This window comes from Palaemon carinicauda, chromosome 8 (assembly GCF_036898095.1).
Source record: "Palaemon carinicauda isolate YSFRI2023 chromosome 8, ASM3689809v2, whole genome shotgun sequence".
Lineage (NCBI taxonomy): Eukaryota > Metazoa > Arthropoda > Malacostraca > Decapoda > Palaemonidae > Palaemon > Palaemon carinicauda.
In genome coordinates, this window is record NC_090732.1 from 139,341,241 (window position 1) to 139,362,341 (window position 21,101).

The 21,101-nt window shown below is 37.6% G+C and overlaps 1 protein-coding gene across 2 annotated transcripts in view; it reads right to left on the reverse strand.

Annotated features, from left to right (window-relative positions):
- LOC137645015 (centrosomal protein of 128 kDa-like) overlaps positions 1-21,101 on the reverse strand; it is a 157,700-nt gene that overhangs the window by 70,302 nt on the left and 66,297 nt on the right. For both annotated transcript variants that reach the window (XM_068377879.1, XM_068377880.1), the window contains 2 exons: positions 17,027-17,091; positions 2,139-2,241 (listed from right to left, as the gene is read on the reverse strand). In XM_068377879.1, the coding sequence (XP_068233980.1) occupies positions 2,139-2,241; positions 17,027-17,091 (168 nt within the window). The remainder of the gene's footprint in view (positions 1-2,138; positions 2,242-17,026; positions 17,092-21,101) is intronic.

The window sequence follows — 21,101 nt, forward strand, 5'->3', positions numbered from 1 at the left end:
GTAGGGGAGATCTTGGTAAGATACACCCGATACCATAGAGGGAAAACGTCTGTTCGTTGGTCAAGGCCTCTCGAACCCATGAGTCGTTTGACATTACTTCTCCCCTGGGCTTGGGAGCATGTAAGAGGTCCCGGACTAGGTGAACGACAGGCACGAACAGACGAACCCTCGGACGCAACACTGTAACACTTTGCGCCTCGGACGCAACACTGTAACACTTTGCGCATATCACTTTATCACTTCGATTTTCTGTTTTGCACTTATTTCTACCTGAAACACGCAATTCTACCCTTCATTAAAAGGTAGTAATTGCGAAATCAGTCGTATAATGCAAGCTCATTAATACCAGCAAAAAACAGAAAACATATTTTAAGATAAAAAAATCAGTGGCTGGGAAAGAGACTAAACACTAGTTCATATAAACTACGTTTTCAATCTCTCACCGCACATAGCCTGGGGACGAGAATAAAAACCTAAAAACGTTTTATCCTTCCTCCCCGTACAGCGACTAGGGACGCGAGTAACACGAGAACAACGTTACCCGCTTGAACGGAAAGTTTTCTCTCCTCTCTCTCCCTCCGTCTCTATCTCTCTCTCTCTTTCTCTCTTGATTTCGCACCTAAGAGAAGACCCCAATTATATTTCGTCAAAAAAACATGTTATTTGACTAAAGGAAAAAACTGAAAGGTTTTTCAAATCAAAAGTTCCTTTAAATTAGAATTTAAAACATTTAAGCTAAGAAAGAATGAACAAAACGTCAGAATCGATTTACTCTTACTGCAAAGTGAAACCGTGATACACTCTCTCTCTATCGTAACGATAGAGCGCATGTTGAACGTCCTGAACGTCAACAACTGCGTAGCATAAATAAACTAAACGTTAGTTCATCTTTGAAAACAGTACGAAGACTATCAAAGAAATTCTTCCATAAAATATTACATTTAAAAAGTTTTAAATCCTTAGCTCTTTAAAAGCTAATTACGAAATAAAGGGCTCAACGTTGATTAACTTCGGTTTCCAAGTTAGGACCGCCTACTCTCAGGAAAGGTCTATATAAACAAAACATTAAAATTTATTTTTATATGTTTATAATAAATGGAAAGTTAATCGAAGAGGCCTAATAAAGGCGGAGAGATATAAAATATATAGAGGAAAATCTATAACGTGATAAGATAATTACTAAAAGCCTCAACACACTTCCGTCTAAGGGAAGGGTCGGCCATTTAAAAGTGAAAGAAAGTCCATACTCTCTTTGTCACCATAATTAAATCTATCCAAACGAGTTCAAGATTTAAGATGAAGATAAAACACCTGCATAGCGAAAGCTCAAAACTAGAATAAAGTACTTCACCAATTAGTTGTGAAAAAACTCCAGTTTAGCAACAGCGAGTAAGTACGTCTTGTCGATAGCTCGACAGAGAGAAAATTGAGTCTTTGTTTACATTGAGTACTGGGTATCTGGACGACAGATGGCGCTGTTGGGCACACCCGCAACCTGTGTAGCGATCGCTGGCGAGTTTTTACCGTAGAGTTGTCTGTCGGGCAACAGAGTTGCAGCTATTATAATCACCGGCTAAGTTAAATATTGAAAAACACATCTTCAGACCTGATTTCAGACTGTTTTCTGTGTTTCTTAATGTTTATTGAGGACTTCAGATTTTGATGAAGTTACTGATGTTTTGAAAGTGTTATACTCTATAATTCTATATTAGTTAATTCAATAACACAAAGTAATTGATGGAGGTAAAAAAAAAAACACCAAGGTTTGTAGTTTAACAAGCAAATTCTACTTTTACAGCTAAAACAATTACTCAAAATATACTGTGAAAAAAATGGAAATAAATGTGATATTAGTGAAAAAATGGAAGTGTAGGTAAGTGCATGTTGACATAATAAGAGCCATATGGCACAACACTGGGTTTGGTGAGACCATTTAGCACCCTCTGGAAAAACCCTGATATTGCACCATTAAGTAAAAGTCAAGAGGTTGTGTCTGGAACAGTTTTAAATTACAAGTTTAAAAAGTAGGTAGAGCTAGGGGTCAAATAGATGCTGCAATTACCCTCGAGTAATGTCTACTGTACATTGGGTGAGGTGCACTAAGGAAACTACCATGCTGATAGTAAGTTGTAACTAACCTTTCTCCAAAGCTTCTTTCTTGCGAGTTTCAAATTTCTTTTCCAGTTCCTCCAAAGTGACTTCAGATTCTTTTTTCTTAGCTGCCAGCTTTTCCTGATGAGCCTATTAAGAAATTAAGCTTTAATAGTCAAGTGACAATGAATAAAGGAATAAGTGCAAGCAAAAAGGACAAATTTTGAAAATAATTTCTAATTTCCTAACCATACAAAACACAAGTCATATACATATGGATAGATACCAGTGAAGCTGGATGCTCGGCAGTTAACGTTTCACAAGATGTAAACAGGAGGCCAGTAATTATCAGACAGGAATGGGGAAGCCCCATCCCCCTACTTGCTCACTGAGAACTCAACTTTGACTGCAGTGGTGATTTTTAGGGGGTAGGTGATAGCGTAAAAAAAAAAAAAGTTCATATAGTTAAGAAAAATTAAAATTTTTCAAAAAAATTGCTATTTCAACTGGCTGGATTATTATCATGGGATACCAAAAAGTCGGGCCCTTGCAAGAATTGGTAAATAGTTGGTGTTTCTTACACATTGTGAATGGGGTGTAGTAATACCAGCATGCCCATGGCCTATGCAATAAAGGATGTGGAGCAGAAAATATCTGGGTAATAACAATGAGGCACACGCACGTATATATAATCATCATCATCATCAGCCATTATTAGTCCACTGCAGAATAAGGGTCTCAAACATGCCCTTCCATACACATCTGTTTATGGTCTTTCTATGACAGTTCACATAATCAAACTTTCATAGTTGGTCAATCCATTGTTTTCTCTTCTTTCCCATACTTCTTTTGCAATTTTCAGGGACCCATTTTGTGCTCCTTAATGTCCCCCTACTATTGGTTATTTTCATTATACGTATATCCTAACCATGTCCATTTCCTTTTCTTATTAAAATATCCTCTTCTTTAGTTTGCTCTCATATTTGAGTTACTCTTTTTCTAAATCAGTGTATTCCCATTATTATTCTTTTCATAGTTCTTTGTGTTGTAACTAGCTTACATTCCAAGGATTTAGTAGGGCTCCAAGTTTCTGATGCAACAGTAATAACTAGTAGAACCTTCTCATTAAATATTTTTCTTTTTAGATTGTGGTATTTTACTTTTCATAATCTCATTTTGTTTACCAAAGCTTTCCATCCCATGGTTATCCTTCTTTAAATTTTGGTCTCTTGTCATGTGGAAACCTCCATGCTGTTTGTTCCAAGTGTGTACGTATATTCATTAACAATCTTTCGAAGTTTATCCATAACTCTTAATTGTTTCTGGATTTTCAATTAATGTTATCTTAGTTTTACTCATATCTATTTTCAGCCCTACATTTCTGCTTTTTCTATTTAAATATTCTATCATTTGTAATTCCTATGATAATTCACTAAACACACGGGTGCTATCTGCATATCTAAAGTTGTTAAGGTATCCCCCCCCCCTAATATTAATTCACACATTTTTCCAATCTAAATTCTAAAAAACTTCTTGCAGAGCTATGAATAATTTAGAAGAGATGTGGTCTCCACGTCTCACTCCTTTCTCAATAGGAATTTTCACACTATCTTTATGTAGTTTTAGGATTGCTGTACTTCTAGATACCTTCAAGTGGTCTATCATAAGATTCATATATTCCTTGTCTTTGAATGGCTTTCATTACTGCTTTATCATAGTCTATAAATGCCATATATAGGGGTTTGTCATAGTGATAATTATTCAATTAGCTGGATAATTACATGGATATGGTCAGTTGTTTAATACCCTCTTCTAAATCCTGCCAGTTCTCTTGGTTGATTAAAATCTAGCTGTCTTTCTATTAGGCCCATTATGATATTTGTAAATAAAGTATTTCATATACTGTACTACAAAGAGTAAACTTATTGAACGGTGATTCTTCCGTTCGTTTGTCTCCCTTTTTGTGAATTAGTATAATAAAGTTTTCCCAAGCTGTATGTAAGAAGCATTCTTGGAAACTTTTTGTGTAAAGTTCAGCCAGTTTTACTACGATAAAATCTCCTCATGTTATTAAATCAATTGTTCATCCATCTTCTTCTGTTGCTTTGCCTCTTTTCATACATGTTGATGTTTTCTTTATGTCTCCAACTGGTACGTTTGGTACCAGCTCAGGTGTTTTATTATTCCTATTGGCTAAGATATTTCTTATAGTGTATCACTATTATAAAGAATTTTAAGGAAATTCACAGCAATTTTTGTCACTCCATCTCTTTTCCTGACATTTCTTTTCATAAATTTGATGCTTCTCCCTTTTGTTAGTGTTTCCTGTATTTTGGTCTCTTTTTTTTATTTTACCCTCATTACCAATCTTATCTTTATTAGGCTTTTGGTCTTTTCTGATTGTTTTCCTTGATCTTGTTTAGAATCTTTTTCACCTACAGTACCTCTTGTGCTGATTCCAATAGAAATTTTGTTAAATTACTGTTAATTTTTTTCTTTATTTACTTCCATTTAATGATGTTGGTGGGAGTACCTATTTTTTATTGCTAAACTGAATTTTTCTCATTCTTTCCTTAGATCTTAACAAACTTTGCTTCTCACCATTCTATATATATGTATGTGTGTGTATGTATGTATGTATGTGTATGTATATATATACATACATACATACATACATACATACACACACACACACACACACACACACACATATATATATATATATATATATATATATATATATATATATATATATATATATATATATATATATATATATATATTATAAATTCTTACAAAGCTGGTCTAGTGTGGAGTACATATTTTATTCATGTATTTCATTTCTGTATTTAAGAGGTGTATAGCCAGCTCGTACGGTGAGCTCTTCTTATGTAGGTATAAGTAATTGTATGCAAATTGCTTAAGATTTTCTTCCGCCATTTCGTTGTATTTTTCCTTCAAGTCAGTATATGTAAACTTACGTTATTTTTAAGAATTAACTTTTTATTTTACGTATTTTGTTACAGTCTTATGCAATCTTGATTAAGTATGCTGTACGAACCATATAAGGTATGAATGAGAGTTTACGTAATTTTTTCATATTTTCATGAGGTATTGTGTCATTGTTTGTGACTAATTACGTATTATATTTTCACATGTTTGAAAGGTTCTCGAAAACCCCAGCATTTTTTTTTTTTTTTTTTTTTAAGTTTTGAGGATGGAGGTGGGCGGAGTTAGCTAAGAGTCATGTCTCACTGGCGCGTTGGTACGTGTCCGAGACCTGATCGTTGGTAACCTTACAATTCTAGGCTCAGCCCACAAGCTTCTAGACCCCCTGTCCAAGAAGGATCTAGAATTTTTTTAAGTCGATATATATATGCCTCAAGGAATGCGTAGGAGCAGAAGAGAACCAGCCTGTCCCTTTGTAAGAGCTAAGTTTGCATCTCTCTCTCAAGTACATTGAGTGTGTGTCCTCTTAAAAGTGAATAAGTTTACACCCAATATATGTGTGTAGTATTAAAACGTTACCGCAACTTTGAAGGTGATTTCAAAATTATTGTGTTATTGTACATGCTGTTAATATATAAATCTTTGTGACTGGCCCTGTGAGATTTATGCAAAAATGTTTAGTGTAATTGTATTGCTATCTGTTCAATTACTTTGTGTGAGCTAAAAACTCGTAAGTTATCTGTTACTTTTATGTAAATTTGAATGAATTTAATCATTAGAGTGTTAAAGGTTAACTATTTTCATCAATTATCTAGATTTCATGTTTGTGCAAAATTTAATTTCCAGTGAAACAAGTGATCACAAAAATTTCAATTTTCAGAGTGTATCTTCTTGTTTTAGTCTAAAGTTTGTTTAGATATAATATATCGAGTGATTTATTTTTGGTGTGAATTCTTTTAGCGTTGTAATTTTTCATAGCATATATTTATTTTTGTAAAGAGTGTATTATTACCATCACCAGTGTTTCTTACAGAACTCTCTCATATCCCTGTTTAAGAATCGAGGTAAGACATTGTTTTGAATAGTTCTTAATAATAACAGTTTTTTTTAGTGTATGTAAGAGACCTTTGGATATTCAGTGTTTTTATATATTATCGACTGGGAGTTTTATAATTTTTTCAGATCTCGGGTATTATTCAAGTGTAACAGATTTATGTAAAAACAAACTTGCATTTGCAACTCGGGAGGTTATGTACCTTGCCAGCCGTAATATATAATATATATTTTTGGTGCCCAGACCCGGGACAATAATAATACACACACACACACACACACACACACATATATATATATATATATATATATATATATATATATATATATATATATATATATATATATATATATATATATATATACAGTATATTACAAGACACACCTTGAGCACACAAGGGCCCAGACCTGAAGGCAACAGGACACTCAGCCGATCCCCAAGCCAAAAGCCAATAGCTCTAGTGTCCTGCATGGAAAAGACAGGAGAAAAAATGGTACTAAACAGAATGAAGTACAAAATTGGTCCCCTGCATAAACAGCTATATGCATATCAGGAAGGAATTGGAATCACTGAATGCATTACAGACGTTCTCAACTGTATAAACCAAAAGAAGGCAACTATAGTCTTCATAGACTTAGAAAAAGCCTTCAAACTAGCCAGCCCAACAGCAATGCTGCAATCAGTGGGCAGAAAAGGAGTAAAAGGTCACCTACTAGCATGGACAAAAAACTATGTGCTAGGAAGAAAAACCAGAGTCGAATTCCAAGAAGTTATATCAGACTTTCATGACTTGGAAAATGGAACTCCACAGGGAGCAATTCTCAGCCCCCTCCTTTTCAACATCCTCATGGAAAACATAGCCTCTCTCCAACTCCCTGAAGGAGTAGAGATATTCATCTATGCGGATGATGTGTGCAATAGCTCGAGGCCTAGTCAGAATGATAAGAATGCAGAGAGCACTGAATGACATCAACCAAAAGTCAAATGAGCTGGGACTAAAATAAGGCTATGACAATAAAAGGCCCAAACCCCCTGCAGCCACTCAAAATAGGAATGGAACCCCTAGAGTGGGTGGATAGCTACACATACCTGAGAGTTGTAATAGACAGACAACCCACCTTCAAGGAGGAAATCAAGTATCTCAAGAAAAAAGCAAATGCAAGACTGGCAGCCATGTGATACATGACAAAGCTAAACGACGGAACAAATGAGCACATTCAAAAGAGGTATAATCTAGCCTGCTCCAGAACGCTAGTGGACTATGCTGCTCCCACCCTAACAAACCTGACAGACACCCAAAAAGCCAGTAGAGGTAATTCAAAACAATGCCATGAGACTCATGCTAGGAGCCCCTACATGGACAAGACTGTGCAACATGAGGCTAGAAACTGGCCTGCCATCTCTAGAAGACAGGATTGCAATAAGAAATGCATCCACAATTGCAAAGATGTTTCTCTCTGACAGAGGCTCTATAACAAAAAAGCGAGTACGAGAGGAGCTCACAAAGTACTTTGAGGTCCAAACCCTAAGCTCCTATGGCAAGGACCACAGCAACAATATAAAGAGCCTGGGATTAGCTGAAGACATTCTGCAACTAAGCCCAAACACAAATCAGGGCACACAACATATCCCACCGTAGAAGAAAGAAGTGGCGACCTTTAGGTACACTAAGCTTCCTAGAGCAAAGGAAGACTGCACAATAGAGGAACTAAGGAATGCTGCCCAAGCAATCACGAGTGCGGAAACAGCAGGGGCGCAGACCTACTACACTAATGGTACTATAGACCCTGGAATCCAGACAACTGGAGCCACAGTATTCTCCAATAACTTCACAGCCTGCTGGAGAACATCCAATAATGCCTCCACCATGCAGACAAAGCTTGTTGCAATAAAACAAGCATTAAAATACTCCATTGAAAATGAAGAAGGACCTGTAGTCATCCATACTGACTCATGACCCTCAATGCAAGCCTTGCAACAGGAAGACTGCACAATAGAGGAACTAAGGAATGCTGCCCAAGCAATCACGAGTGCGGAAACAGCAGGGGCGCAGACCTACTACACTAATGGTACTATAGACCCTGGAATCCAGACAACTGGAGCCACAGTATTCTCCAATAACTTCACAGCCTGCTGGAGAACATCCAATAATGCCTCCACCATGCAGACAAAGCTTGTTGCAATAAAACAAGCATTAAAATACTCCATTGAAAATGAAGAAGGACCTGTAGTCATCCATACTGACTCATGACCCTCAATGCAAGCCTTGCAACAGGAAAAGAACAAAGAAAACAAGGCTCTACTAGCTGATATCAAAGCACTCCTATATCAGCACAATGAAAGAGGCAGATCTGTGACTCTCAACTGGATTCCCAGTCATACTGGAATACTAGGAACGAGAGAGATGAGCTAGCCAAAAGCACCAGAAGGTGCACATACAGCCTCCACTGCAACAAATAAAAAATAAAATGATGCCACATCTCAAAGAAAATCTAATCAAGGACCTACACAAGTGGATAGGGAATAACTCCCCCTCTGCCACATTGTACAAATGGGCCATGGACCTTGAGCCTCCCCCCATTGACAGAAACACACCAAGAGAGCAGGCTGTATGAATCCACAGACTCAGGCTGGGATGCATAGCAAATTGGGAGATGTTGGAAAACAATGAAAGACCTTGTGAACATTGTGACATCATACCACAACAGGTCCTACGGCACTACCTACTAGAATGTAGGGAGAAAGGACAGCTGAGGGGCGACCTTTAAGCGGCTATCAACTCCCAACACGCACGGCAGACTGCAGCCACTCTGGTAAAAGCAATTGTCAAAAACATAGAAATAGACATTTGCTTTCAAGCCTACCTCCACCGAGGTAACAACCTCTGAAATCCTCATCAAACCCATCTCATCCCCTCACTGTAAAGCCCTATACACATCATCCCCTGTATGTTTCCATAACTTTCTCTACTACTATAATATTCTGCTGGGACCCTAGGGAGTAAAGGGTTGGACAACCCCACCAGCAACTTTTCTCTACATTTCAAAGGCCTTACAACCCTTTCTAACTACCACTATCCGTGACATGATGGCCCCCTTCCACTACCACCATTACCTTTCCTCTGTTCGCATCTGTCTCTACAATTAAAAACCTTACAATTTTCCTTTTGTTTTAACAACCAACCTTCTGTATTTTACAGGTTACTTATGGGCCAAACAAGGGAAAGGGTCATGCCAACAAGAACTGTTGGCTACAATACAATGAATGAAGGGACCTGTGGGTCGATTCCACCCGGTAATGTGTATAGCAGCAGAATGAAACACTTACATATTGGAATTACTTTATCAAGACAGTAGAAAGTGATCTAGCAAAATTGTCAGTGACATTATATCTGCATTCCGTGCTGTGTTTCACCCAACCTTGTTAGTTGTAATTTGTAAATGATGGGGCTTTGAAGGTTCCCATCTTTCTCATTTTTGTGAGGGTTCACAGTATTGATATGGTCATTCACAATACAGAGAACCATATAACATATTAAATAAGAAAGTCAGTTATTCGGAGTTTCGTGATAAATGCTTTCGCAGGCCGCACAAAGTAGAACTGACCTACTTTATAGCTAAGACATGTACACTATTCAGTGATAAACCCTTTGTATAGTTATTCTCATAGAGTAATAAAAATTTTTAAAGGAAGTCCATGCCTACATTATGTTTCAGTAATATTTGATAATATATGTATACATTATATATATATATATATATATATATATATATATATATATATATATATATATATATATATATATATATATATATATATATATATATATATATATATATTTGTATGTGTGTGTGTGTGTGTGTAAAATATAGTGCTGATGAAAAATATAAATATGCTTTAGTTAAAAAAAAAAAAAAACACACACACAAACTCTCTCTCTCTCTCAGCAAACAGAAAAGAAAAAGGAAAGCAAAAATGAAACAAAAAAACAGGCCGAGTATGTACCGCGCTATGCACAAAAGGCCCAAAGATATGATGCCTTTCAACCCAAATATGCACAATTAGAACCCAACTACAAAGAATGCATCTATAATGCCAGGGCTTGGTGCAGATATGGGGATAATTGCAGGTATACCCACAAAACTAAATATGAAGGCGAAAGAGCAAATATAATAGAAAAGTTGGATTTTTTAATGGCAGAATTTCTGGAAATGAAGAAAAGAGCATCATATCAGAACAGGAAGGAAGCATGGGAAAATCCATATTACCAATATTAAATAATGGGGATGAAACACAAACCATAATAGTGATGAATGCACAGGGTCTAGTCACGAGTAACTCTAAAAGGAAAATAGAGTTCTTAGAAGAACTAACCCAAATTGAAAAAATAGATATATTGAATATAAGTGAAACATGGTATTCCCAAGAGACTGGCAGTGATGACCAGATAAAGGGTTTCCAAACATATGGATCAGACAGAACAAATAGGAATCAAGGGGGAACTGCAATATAGGGAAGAGACATAAATCAAGGAAAAGTCTGTGAAAAATACAGCAACACAATGTGAATTGATTGCGGTAGAATTTGAATTTGAAAAACTGGTGATTATTGTAGTTTACAGACCCCCAAATACTAAGGAGTTTGACATAATAATAGAAAAAATAGATGATATATGTAGAAACCATAAAGACTAGAATATACTCCTATCCGGTGATTTTAACTTTCCTTCCGTGGATTGGAAAGAACAGATAGAAGAAATTGGTTGTATATATACATATAAAAAAGAGAGTAATAGTAGTGCAGAAGATAAGAGGCAATTTGAAAAGCTTCAAGATATGCTATTATAACATAATATGCAACAAATAAACCACATTCCAACAAGAAAGAAAAATGTCCTAGATTTAGTAATTGTGAATGAGGTGAATTATGTTAAAGAAATAATAGTGTATAACATGGGAATTTCAGACCATGATGTCATAGAATTAATAGTCCATTCCAAAGCAAGTGATCGCAGATACTAAAAGCACAAAATGTTGAAAAGGATATGGAAAATATAATTTTTATGGTAAGAATATAAAATGGTCAGAAATAAATGAAGAACTGAACAAAGAATGGCAAAATGTATTCTTAAGTGTAAATATACAGGTAAATACAGACATACTGTACAAAATACTGGAGAAATTTGTTGAAAAATATGTACCGAAAAAAAAAACAATAAACAACAGACATGCATACCAAGAGACAGAAGGATCTTATTTCAGAAAATTAGAAAGTGGAAGAAAAATCTTGCAAAAGAAAAAAATGTATGGAAAATGATGGAAATAAAAAGTAAGATAGAAAATGCAGAACAAAAGATTATACAATCGAGAGAAAATGAAAAAAGGGACTTAGCCCTATTTTCAAGTGGATCAAGACTAGAGGCAAGCAATTATAGACCTGTTAGTCTAACATCACATATTATGAAAGTGTAATAAAAAAGAAAATAATGAATCATTTGGTTAAAAATAATTTGTTTAATATAGGTCAACACAGTTTTGTGCCCAGAAAAAGTACAAAAAACCCAACTGATAGCACACTATGAAAACATATACAAAAATATGATAAATGAAAAAGACACAGATGTGATCTATCTAGATTTTGCAAAAGCCTTTGACAAGGTAGACCATAATATATTAGAGAAAAAATGAGAAAGCATAATATTGTGGGAAAGATAGGAAAATGGGTAAAAGAATTCCTGCAAAACATAAAACAGATAGTGGTTGCAAATGACGAGAAATCAAATGATCAGGTAATATCTGGCGTGACACAGGGTACGGTATTAGCTGCACAGCTGTTTGTTATTATGATCTCAGACATAGACTGTAATGTTAAAAACTCTGTAGTGAGAAGTTTTGCCGATGACACAAGATTAAGTAGAGAAATTACTTGTGATGAAGATAGGAACTCACTACAAAGAGATCTAAACAAAATATATGAATGGGCGGAGATAAATAGGATGGTATTTAACTCCGATAAATTTGAATCAATAAATTATGGAAACAGAGAAGGAATGGTATTTGCATACAAGGGACCTTCTAACGAGACAATCACAAACAAGGAAGCAATTAAAGACCTTGGTGTAATGTTAAATAGGAATATGTTATGCATTGACCAAATAGCAACACTGTTGGCTAAATGTAAAGCAAAAATGGGAATGTTATTCAGACACTTTAAAACAAGAAAAGCTGAACACATGATTAAGCTTTACAAAACTTATGTACGTAGTACACTCGAGTACTGCAATGTGATATGATACCCACATTACCAAAAGGAAATTGCTCAAATAGAGAGTGTACAAAGATCCTATACTGCTAGAACAGAAGTAGTTAGGGACTTTTACTACTGGGAAAGACTGCAATTTTTAAAACTATACAGTCTAAAAACGAGAAGAGAATGCTAAAGGATAATACAAGCATGGACGCATATAGAAGGAATTACTGAAAAAACCATGTAGCTAAAAATATCAGAAAGAGCAAGCCAAGGTAGATTAATAGTGCCAAAAAACTATACCAGGAAAACTAAGGAAGATGCACAGGACATTAATCCACTACGCACCAACATCGATAATGCAGTGACTATTTAATGCGCTGCCAGCTCATCTAAAACACATATCAGGAGTGAGCCTAGATGTGTTTAAGAATAAGCTCGATAAATACCTAAGATGCATCCCAGACCATCCAAGACTGGAAGATGCAAAATACACCGGAAGATGCATTAGCAACTCTCTGGTGGATATACGAGGTGCCTTACACTGAGGAACCCAAACATAGAATAATATCTCTCTACTGTATCTCTCTCTCTCTCTCTCTCTCTCTCTCTCTCTCTCTCTCTCTCTCTCTCTCTCTCTCTCTCTCTCTCTCTATAATAGTACAGTATTGTACTGCATGTATTGTATTACTTTCCATCTATTTAGTTTAGGTAAATTGAATTGTTCAAATGCATTTGGCTGTACAGTATTTCATTGTGGTTATACTGTAGCTTTATAATGAGATTTTATGTGGTGTTTTGTAGGGTTTGGAACAAATTAGGCAATTTGCATGTGAAATGTGACTCACAACACTAAAAAATCACTTTATGAAAGCCACTCCTGAACGAATTAATTTTGTGTTGTGAGGCATTACCGTATGTATGTATGTGTGCATAATGTATGTATATGTATTTATTTATGTATGTATGTATGTATATGTATATACATACATACATACATACATACATACATACATACATACATACATATATATATATATATATATATATATATATATATATATATATATATATATATATATATATATATATATATATATATATATTATATATATGTATATATATATATATATATAGAAAACCAGAGTTTTCAGACCTCAAATTATGGAACAAAGTAGTAAATAGTAATACTCGCGACATAAAAGGAAAATATAACCCGTGACTCATTACATATGGAACAAAAGATCATAGTTCCCTTGCACCATGTAGACTGAGATGTCCTAATTATACAATCCCAAAGAGTCCATGCACAACACTTAAGCTGGTTTAATCACACTACCAGCGGGCACCACAGAGTGTTTATCTCTTCCAACTGACGTAGGTAATGTTAGAAGAAAATTCTTGATGATTTCCGTCCTGTGTAAGCCGGTAAGCCTGCAAAGGACATAGATTGGAAAAAAATTATGGGAAGAAGTAACTTTTCTAGGGTCACACCCCGCTGAAACACTTTCCGGATCAGCCCTTCTGATGACGTGAGTGAGTTTGGACCTTAGCTGTTTCAGAGAAAGATTAAATCCTGTCATCTGCACTTTAAAAGCCCGGCTCTTGAACAGGTAGGCCTTAAGGCATTCCACGGGGCACAGAAAAGGGTCCTCTTGTAGTGGAACAATCTTCCAGTGGGCCCCCCCGTTTTGTGGGAAGTTCATTTTTTGCCAAGAATGCAGGATCTGGATAAAGGTTTACCTCCCCCAAATCTGAGAATTCATTGTGGCTATCATCCCTTGAAAGGGCCACATCTCACTGACTCTAGCACCAGAAGCCATAGCAAGCAAAAAGATACTGCACTGAAATTGTTCACTGGCCACTTTCCTCTTGGTAAGGGTAGAAGAGATGCTTTAGCTATGGTCAGCAGCTCTTCTAGGATAAGGGCACTCCAAAATCTAACCACTGTTCTCTAGTCTTGGGTAGTGCCATAGCCTCTGTACCATGATCTTCCACTGTCTCGGGTTACAGTTCTCTTACTTAAAGGTACACAGGCAAACTATTCTATCTTATGTCTCTTCTGCTTGTTTTGTTTAAAGTTTTTATAGTTTATATAGGAAATATTTATTTTCAGGCTGTTGCGGTTCTTAAAATATTTAATGGGCTCGAGCCATGTCGTGCTGATGGAAGTTCCCTTCGGCAATTTCCTACTGTATAATATTTCTGTGAGTGATATTACAAGAAAATTACCGTCAGGTATACAGGGTTCTAACCCTTGGAACGACTATCCGAAGATATTGTGCATAATCAGGGACGTATCCGAAGATAACCATAGATATCTGCACCCCCAATAGATTTTACCCAGTCTAATCCACTAAGGGGAAGGATAAGTGAGGAGCTGTTACATATCCTCTCACCTTACAGCGCCCTCGTACGTCTCTGGCACCTCATTCCTTTGTTGCAGCTTCGATCTACTGTTATGTTTTGTTGTGCGCTCTTTATCAGCTCCTTTTGAAGATTTTGTTCGTATGATGGCTTCCTCTTCCTCGTCTAAGTTGAGTACCAACCTTTCTTTGCTGTTTGCTTTAGCTGTAATGTTTTGGATCCCTTAGGGGAAAGTTATTTAGATTTTACAATGAGGGAGCCGGAGCGCTCCGAGTCCAGCTAGCTTGGGCGTCTTGTTACATACTTGATCAGCCTTATTTTTCGGGTTCACTTTATTTATTGTGTAAGTTTCAAGTTAGCTAGTATTTATTTAGTATTGCAATGCTTTGGGCTCTATTCTATGTTTGCATTTACATTGCATTATTGTATTTTATGTTTTTGTTGGTGTGTGTTAGTTTCGGGTAGCCTAGCCTAGAGAGCGGTAACTTTTCAGTTGAAGACGGACTCGCCGATGTCGTTTAGGTCTGTCTTACCGGATTCGTTGACAGTGGCTTTTACCCTTAGCGGTTTTTTACCTCAGTTATACTAGTTTACAGAGTTATTTTGTCCACTTGTTTTCAATTTTTCGGTATTTTAGACCGTTTCCTCAGAGAGGTGCAGGAGTCAGTACACACTTAGGAGCAGCCATGGCAATCTTGTTGGCATACAAGCAGTGTCATGACTGACCCACGTGACTAATGGCCAGGTTGTTTCTCTTCGGCATAAACTTGTGCAGGATATTCTATATAGGATTATTCCAAGTAACTTGCCACCTCATTGTGGACAGTTTTGATGAACTTCCACCACCTCATTGGAGGCAATTTTGATGAGCTTCCACCACCTAACTTGGGGGCAGTTTTGATGAGCCTCCTACCTAGACTACAAGGTAGGCAGACTGGTACAGGAATGCCAATTGTGTAGTGTCAATTTTCAGCAGTTCACCCTCCTTCCATGAGGTGGTGTTAAAACGGGCTCCATTTCCCGTATCCACCGTCTTGTGCTCCTCAAAGCCAATTGAGGGGGAGACCCTTCACCTTCTTTTAGGAGGTCTCAGACACCCACTAGGCTGAAAAAGATTGATTGATCCCTCCAGCCACGAACGAACTTTCTCAGCTTGGCAGTCGATCCAATGGAGTTTCTCCCAGTATATCTGCTGACGTAGTATGCCTAAAAATTTCTCAGGAAACGGGACAAGATTTAACCAGTTTTCAACTCGAAGACCCCAGGATAAAGGCTCTGCCGCAAGTCACTGTCAGCTGTGCTGAAGCTAGAGCATGAGCTGGAGTGATCGCCTCAGGAATAACTACCAAGATCTTCGTTGCTGGATAACACTTGTGTTGCTGGTTGTATTGGTGGGTCTAGTTTCCTCTAAACCTTGGCCTTGGGTCTCTACTTGGAGATGGTCCATTCCTTGGCAGCACCTAACTCGGCTGTAGCCAATGAAGGTCTGTTGCACTGTCTGATCAGCCAAAAACAAATCCCTACTCCATCATTATGGGTCTCAAGTGGGCTAAGAGGGTTGGTATCAGGTGCAGGTATGGGAACAAGAGATTCAATACTTGAAGACATTTTTGCACCACCCCAAATGATCAGGCACAAGACGTTACAACCTTTATGGTCCTTATTTTACACTAGAGGTCTCTGAAATTTCAGCTGAAACAAGCAAAGAGCTGTCCATGCTCTTTGTTGTGCATTTATTTATTCTCAATATAGAATTCCATGTTTTCATATTTTAAATTAACCTTTGATCTTTTCTTCAACAGTCACAAGATGAGCATTAAATATATCGTAGTGTTAATAACCATCAATAAAAATGTCTTTTTAAATTTTTTAAAAGTATCAAATTCAACTGCATTAGAGCCTGTAATGTACACTTTAAAGAAGAATCAAAACAATTGTCAGATGTAGCTTATGTTTTCTTCCTATTTATCAGCTAATCATATTCCCTGTTTATGGTATGTATACAACTAATATTTTCAAAATTAATGTATGCATTTACTCATTTTATATCTAGAACATTCTAAAATTTTACTTTTTAGATATTTTTCATCGTAATGGGTTAACATTGAGACTGATCTAAGGTCATGTAAAATGGCGTACAGTGGACTTCAATTTTGCATCTAAATACAGTGTTCAAGAATGACCGACGTAAAGTCGAAACTAACATACAGCATGCTGAACAGATGTAGAGAGAGGTACTAGCTTCAATTAATAAAAGGTGACAATATAATAGTCTCCAATTAGGAATACTGTAAATATATTACAAAATAATTTACTTACCCTTTCAGCTTCTTTTAGCTGTTTACGCTCATTAGACAGCTGACGTTCCAAATTGTCTTTTTCTTCTGGAATAAAGTAAAAATTATATTTTCATTATAAAATGAATTTTTGAATATACTTATCCGATGGATATATATACAGCTTACGTCCCTGACGTCACGGCAGAAAATTCAAAACTCGCCGCAATCGTAGATTGGATAGCTAGGTGTACTACTAGCGCCACCACTCGCCAGGTATCTGGAACCATTCCGGGAATCCTAAGATCTTCCATGCCCATAAGTCTCTAGAGGGGAGGAATGGAGGGAGTATAATTATATATATCAACCGGGTAAGTATGTTCAAAAATTTATTTCATAATGAAAATATCATTTTTAAACATCTGACTTAGCCGGTGGATATATATATAGCTGATTGACACCCTTGGTGGAGGGTTAAGCGGGGTTTACACGGGCGAACAGCTCGTCGAGCCTGGTTCGACAACCCTGTGTTGAATTGATGTTCGAGCGTGTAAACGGGCTATTTGGTTGTCGAGCGCGCTCGTCGAACGGCTCGATGAGAGTCAGGCTCATCTTGACTTTTGAGGGCGGAGCTACATTGTTTGACGAGCGGTGTGAACGGGTGTCGACTGTCGAGCATCGAACATCAGTTGTTATTCAAACCTGTTAGAGGAAACATCATCAAAGAAATGAATAATGGCTGCCATTAATGAAAGTAAGAATGAGAAGGAAGTCGTACTTTGATTTCATACATACATATCGGGCTCATCCAGCTTTATGGAAAGTTAAATCAAAAGACTATTCCAATAAAGTAGCCAGACTCAAATGAATAGCGGCACTGCATGAAATATTGAAAGAACTAATTTTAATGCAATAAGCAAGTTGGTGTGTGAAAATTTCTCTCTTTTTAGTAGCCAATCCTTCGTCCACTTTGATCTTTTTTTTTTTCTTTCTTAGTGCCACTGCTAAAGCAATGGCTATCAAATCGTCCTGGTCGAGAGACATGTTGACGTTGTTTTAGCACGAGGCACACTGAGGCTCGATGTACTGTCTGAAAGCTCTTCGAGCCGTTCTACAAATAGGTTCGACAACCGGGCTCGGCGAGCTGTTCGGCCGTGTAAACCCGCCTTTAGAGACCAGCTAATACATAATTGGAATATTACTCAAGAGTTTTATAAAAACAGACTTAAGGGGACCGTCCGCCATGGGGTATTGACGTAACAACTTTCAGAAATCAAAAATAGTTTTATTGCTTCTATGTATGCGTAAACATGTCGTACATACTCCCCAGAAGTTTCAGCCAATTACTTTTACAAATAACGAAGATATAGCAGTTTTTAAATGATGACGTCATCCTTACTTTGTCGTCTGCATGACTGAGTTTGACAAAATCGTCTTTGTGTGTTAATTTTGCATATCTAAAGCGATTTTTCACATATGTTTCAACCTATCGTACGTCTGGCAGAAATGGAAGGCATTGGTAGAGTGTAGTTGAACGAAACCTACTCCTACAATAACAGAAGCCAAAGTTTCCAAAGATGTATAGATGTTATAATGCATGCGTTTGTTTACTTGAAGTTCTTATGTACATTGTGTTTCCACAATGTCCTCAGGAACTTTATAGCAAGGCCAATGTTACCTAAGGTTATAGGAAGAACAAATAGTCAATCATTTTTCCAAACAATGAAGATAAAGCGGTCTTTAAATGATGACGTCATCCTTATGGCATCGTCTGTATGACTGTGTTTGACAGATGCGTAGTTCTCTCTCTCTCTCTCTCTCTCTCTCTCTCTCTCTCTCTCTCTCTCTCTCTCTCTCTCTCTCTCTCTCTAATTATTTACCACTGCCATTTATACAAATACTATAATTTTCTCTCTCTCTCTCTCTCTCTCTCTCTCTCTCTCTCTCTCTCTCTCTCTCTCTCTCTCTCTCTCTCTCTCTCTCTCTCTCTCTCTCTCTAGAATTATTTAAAACTGCCATTTATAAAAATACAGTAGAACCTCGGTTTACGAACGACTCCGCTTACAAATTTTTTGGTTTACGAAGGCTTTCTCTGAAAAATTCGTCTCGGTTAACGAATATTGTATCGGTTAACAAATTTAAATTTCCCTCCCACGCGCCGTTTTTTGTGGAAAAGTGTTAACGCCGCGCTTCCCGATCGCATTTTTCATGGAAATAACTTAACGACAGCATCTCACAATGGAGTCACGTGACTCCTCCCACGCATACCTACCACCCCCTAAACCCCTTTATTACCCCCTTCACTCGTTCATTATCTCAGTATCCGCCGTCTCGATAGCATACATACTTAGTGAATTCGTGGACGATTTCTATGTGATTTTTACACGTGGTTTGTGATTTGTTTTATTTTCACTCATTTGTGATTACAGTACTGTACTGTATTATTGTGATAGACAATGGCTCCTACGATGTCGAAGAAGGAAAGCAGTAAGAAGCTGATGATAACGATAGAGATGAAGAAGGAGATCATCGAGAAGCATGACCAAGGCATGCGTGTGAAAGACATTGCTAGTTTTTTCAATCGCTCGCAGTCGACGATATGCACAATATTAAAAAAAATAGAAGAAATAAAGGCCGCTAAAGTAGCTAAAGGTGTATCGTCGTTGTCAAAACAACGGCCACCTATTCTTGATGACGTAGAAAATTTATTAATGGTGTGGTTAAATGAGAAGCAGCTCGTAGGAGATTCAGTAAATGAGAACATGATTTGCGAGAAAGCAAGAACCATTTACGAGGACTTGGTGAGAAGTGAGCCAGGTACATCAGCAGAAAAAGAAAGTTTTAAGGCAAGCCGTGGTTGGTTTGAAAAATTCAAGAAGAGAACGGGTATCCATAGTGTTGTTCGGCATGGCGAGGGGGGCAGCGCCGATAAGAAGGCAGCAGAGTCTTTTGTGAAAGAGTTCAAAAGGCTCGTGGACTCCGAGGACTACGTTTCCCAACAGGTGTTTAATTGCGATGAGACAGGCCTCTTTTGGAAGAAAATGCCCAGGAGGAGCTATATCACGGTAGAAGAAAAGGCCCTTCCTGGCCATAAGCCCATGAAAGACCGTCTAACCCTGCTGTTCTGTTCTAACGCCAGTGGGGATTGCAAAATTAAACCTCTCCTGGTGTATCACTCAGAGAATCCACGAGCCTTCAAGAAGAACAATGTGCAGGAGAAAAAGTTGCACGTCATGTGGCGTTCTAATACGAAGGCTTGGGTGACAAGGATCTTCTTCGTTGAGTGGATGAACGAGGTTTTTGGTCCAGAAGTCAAGAGATACCTCCTGGAGAAGGACCTCCCACTCAAAGCCTTGCTGTTAATGAACAATGCTCCTGCCCATCCTCCAGCCATTGAAGAGGACATAGCGGAGGAATACAAGTTCATTAAGGTGAAGTTCCTACCCCACAACACCACTCCAATACTCCAGCCCATGGATCAGCAAGTGATCTCAAATTTTAAAAAACTTTATACCAAAGCTATGTTCCAGCGCTGCTTTGAAGTAACAGAGGGCACCAACCTTACCCTCAGAGAGTTTTGGAAGGATCACTACTCCATCTACAACTACCTGACTTTAATTGATAAAGCCTGGCAAGGAGTCACCAAGAGAACCCTCAATTCCGCCTGGAAGAAACTGTGGCCCGATTCCGTTGCAGAACGGGATTTCAAGGGGTTCGAACCCAACCAGGAGGAAGCAGTTGACGAGGATATTGTGTCCTTGGGCAAGGCAATGGGGCTGGAGGTGGACACGGATGACATCGACGACCTCCTGCAGGAGCATAAGGAGCCGCTGACCACCGAGGAGCTGAAGGACCTGCACGAGCAGCAGCAAAGAGAGGTAATAGAGGAAATCTCATCTGAGGAGGAGGGAGGCACTGCACAATCACTGTCTTCGAGTGAGATAACAGATTTTTTAAAGAAGTGGGAAGACGTGAAAAGTTTTCTTGAGGAAAATGTCCCGAATAAGGCTGAAACAGACCGTGAAATAAATTTATTAGTCGATAATGGGGTGGGTCACTTCTATAAAATTTTAAAGAACAGACAAAAGCAGGTGTCTATTGAAAAATATCTTGTGAAG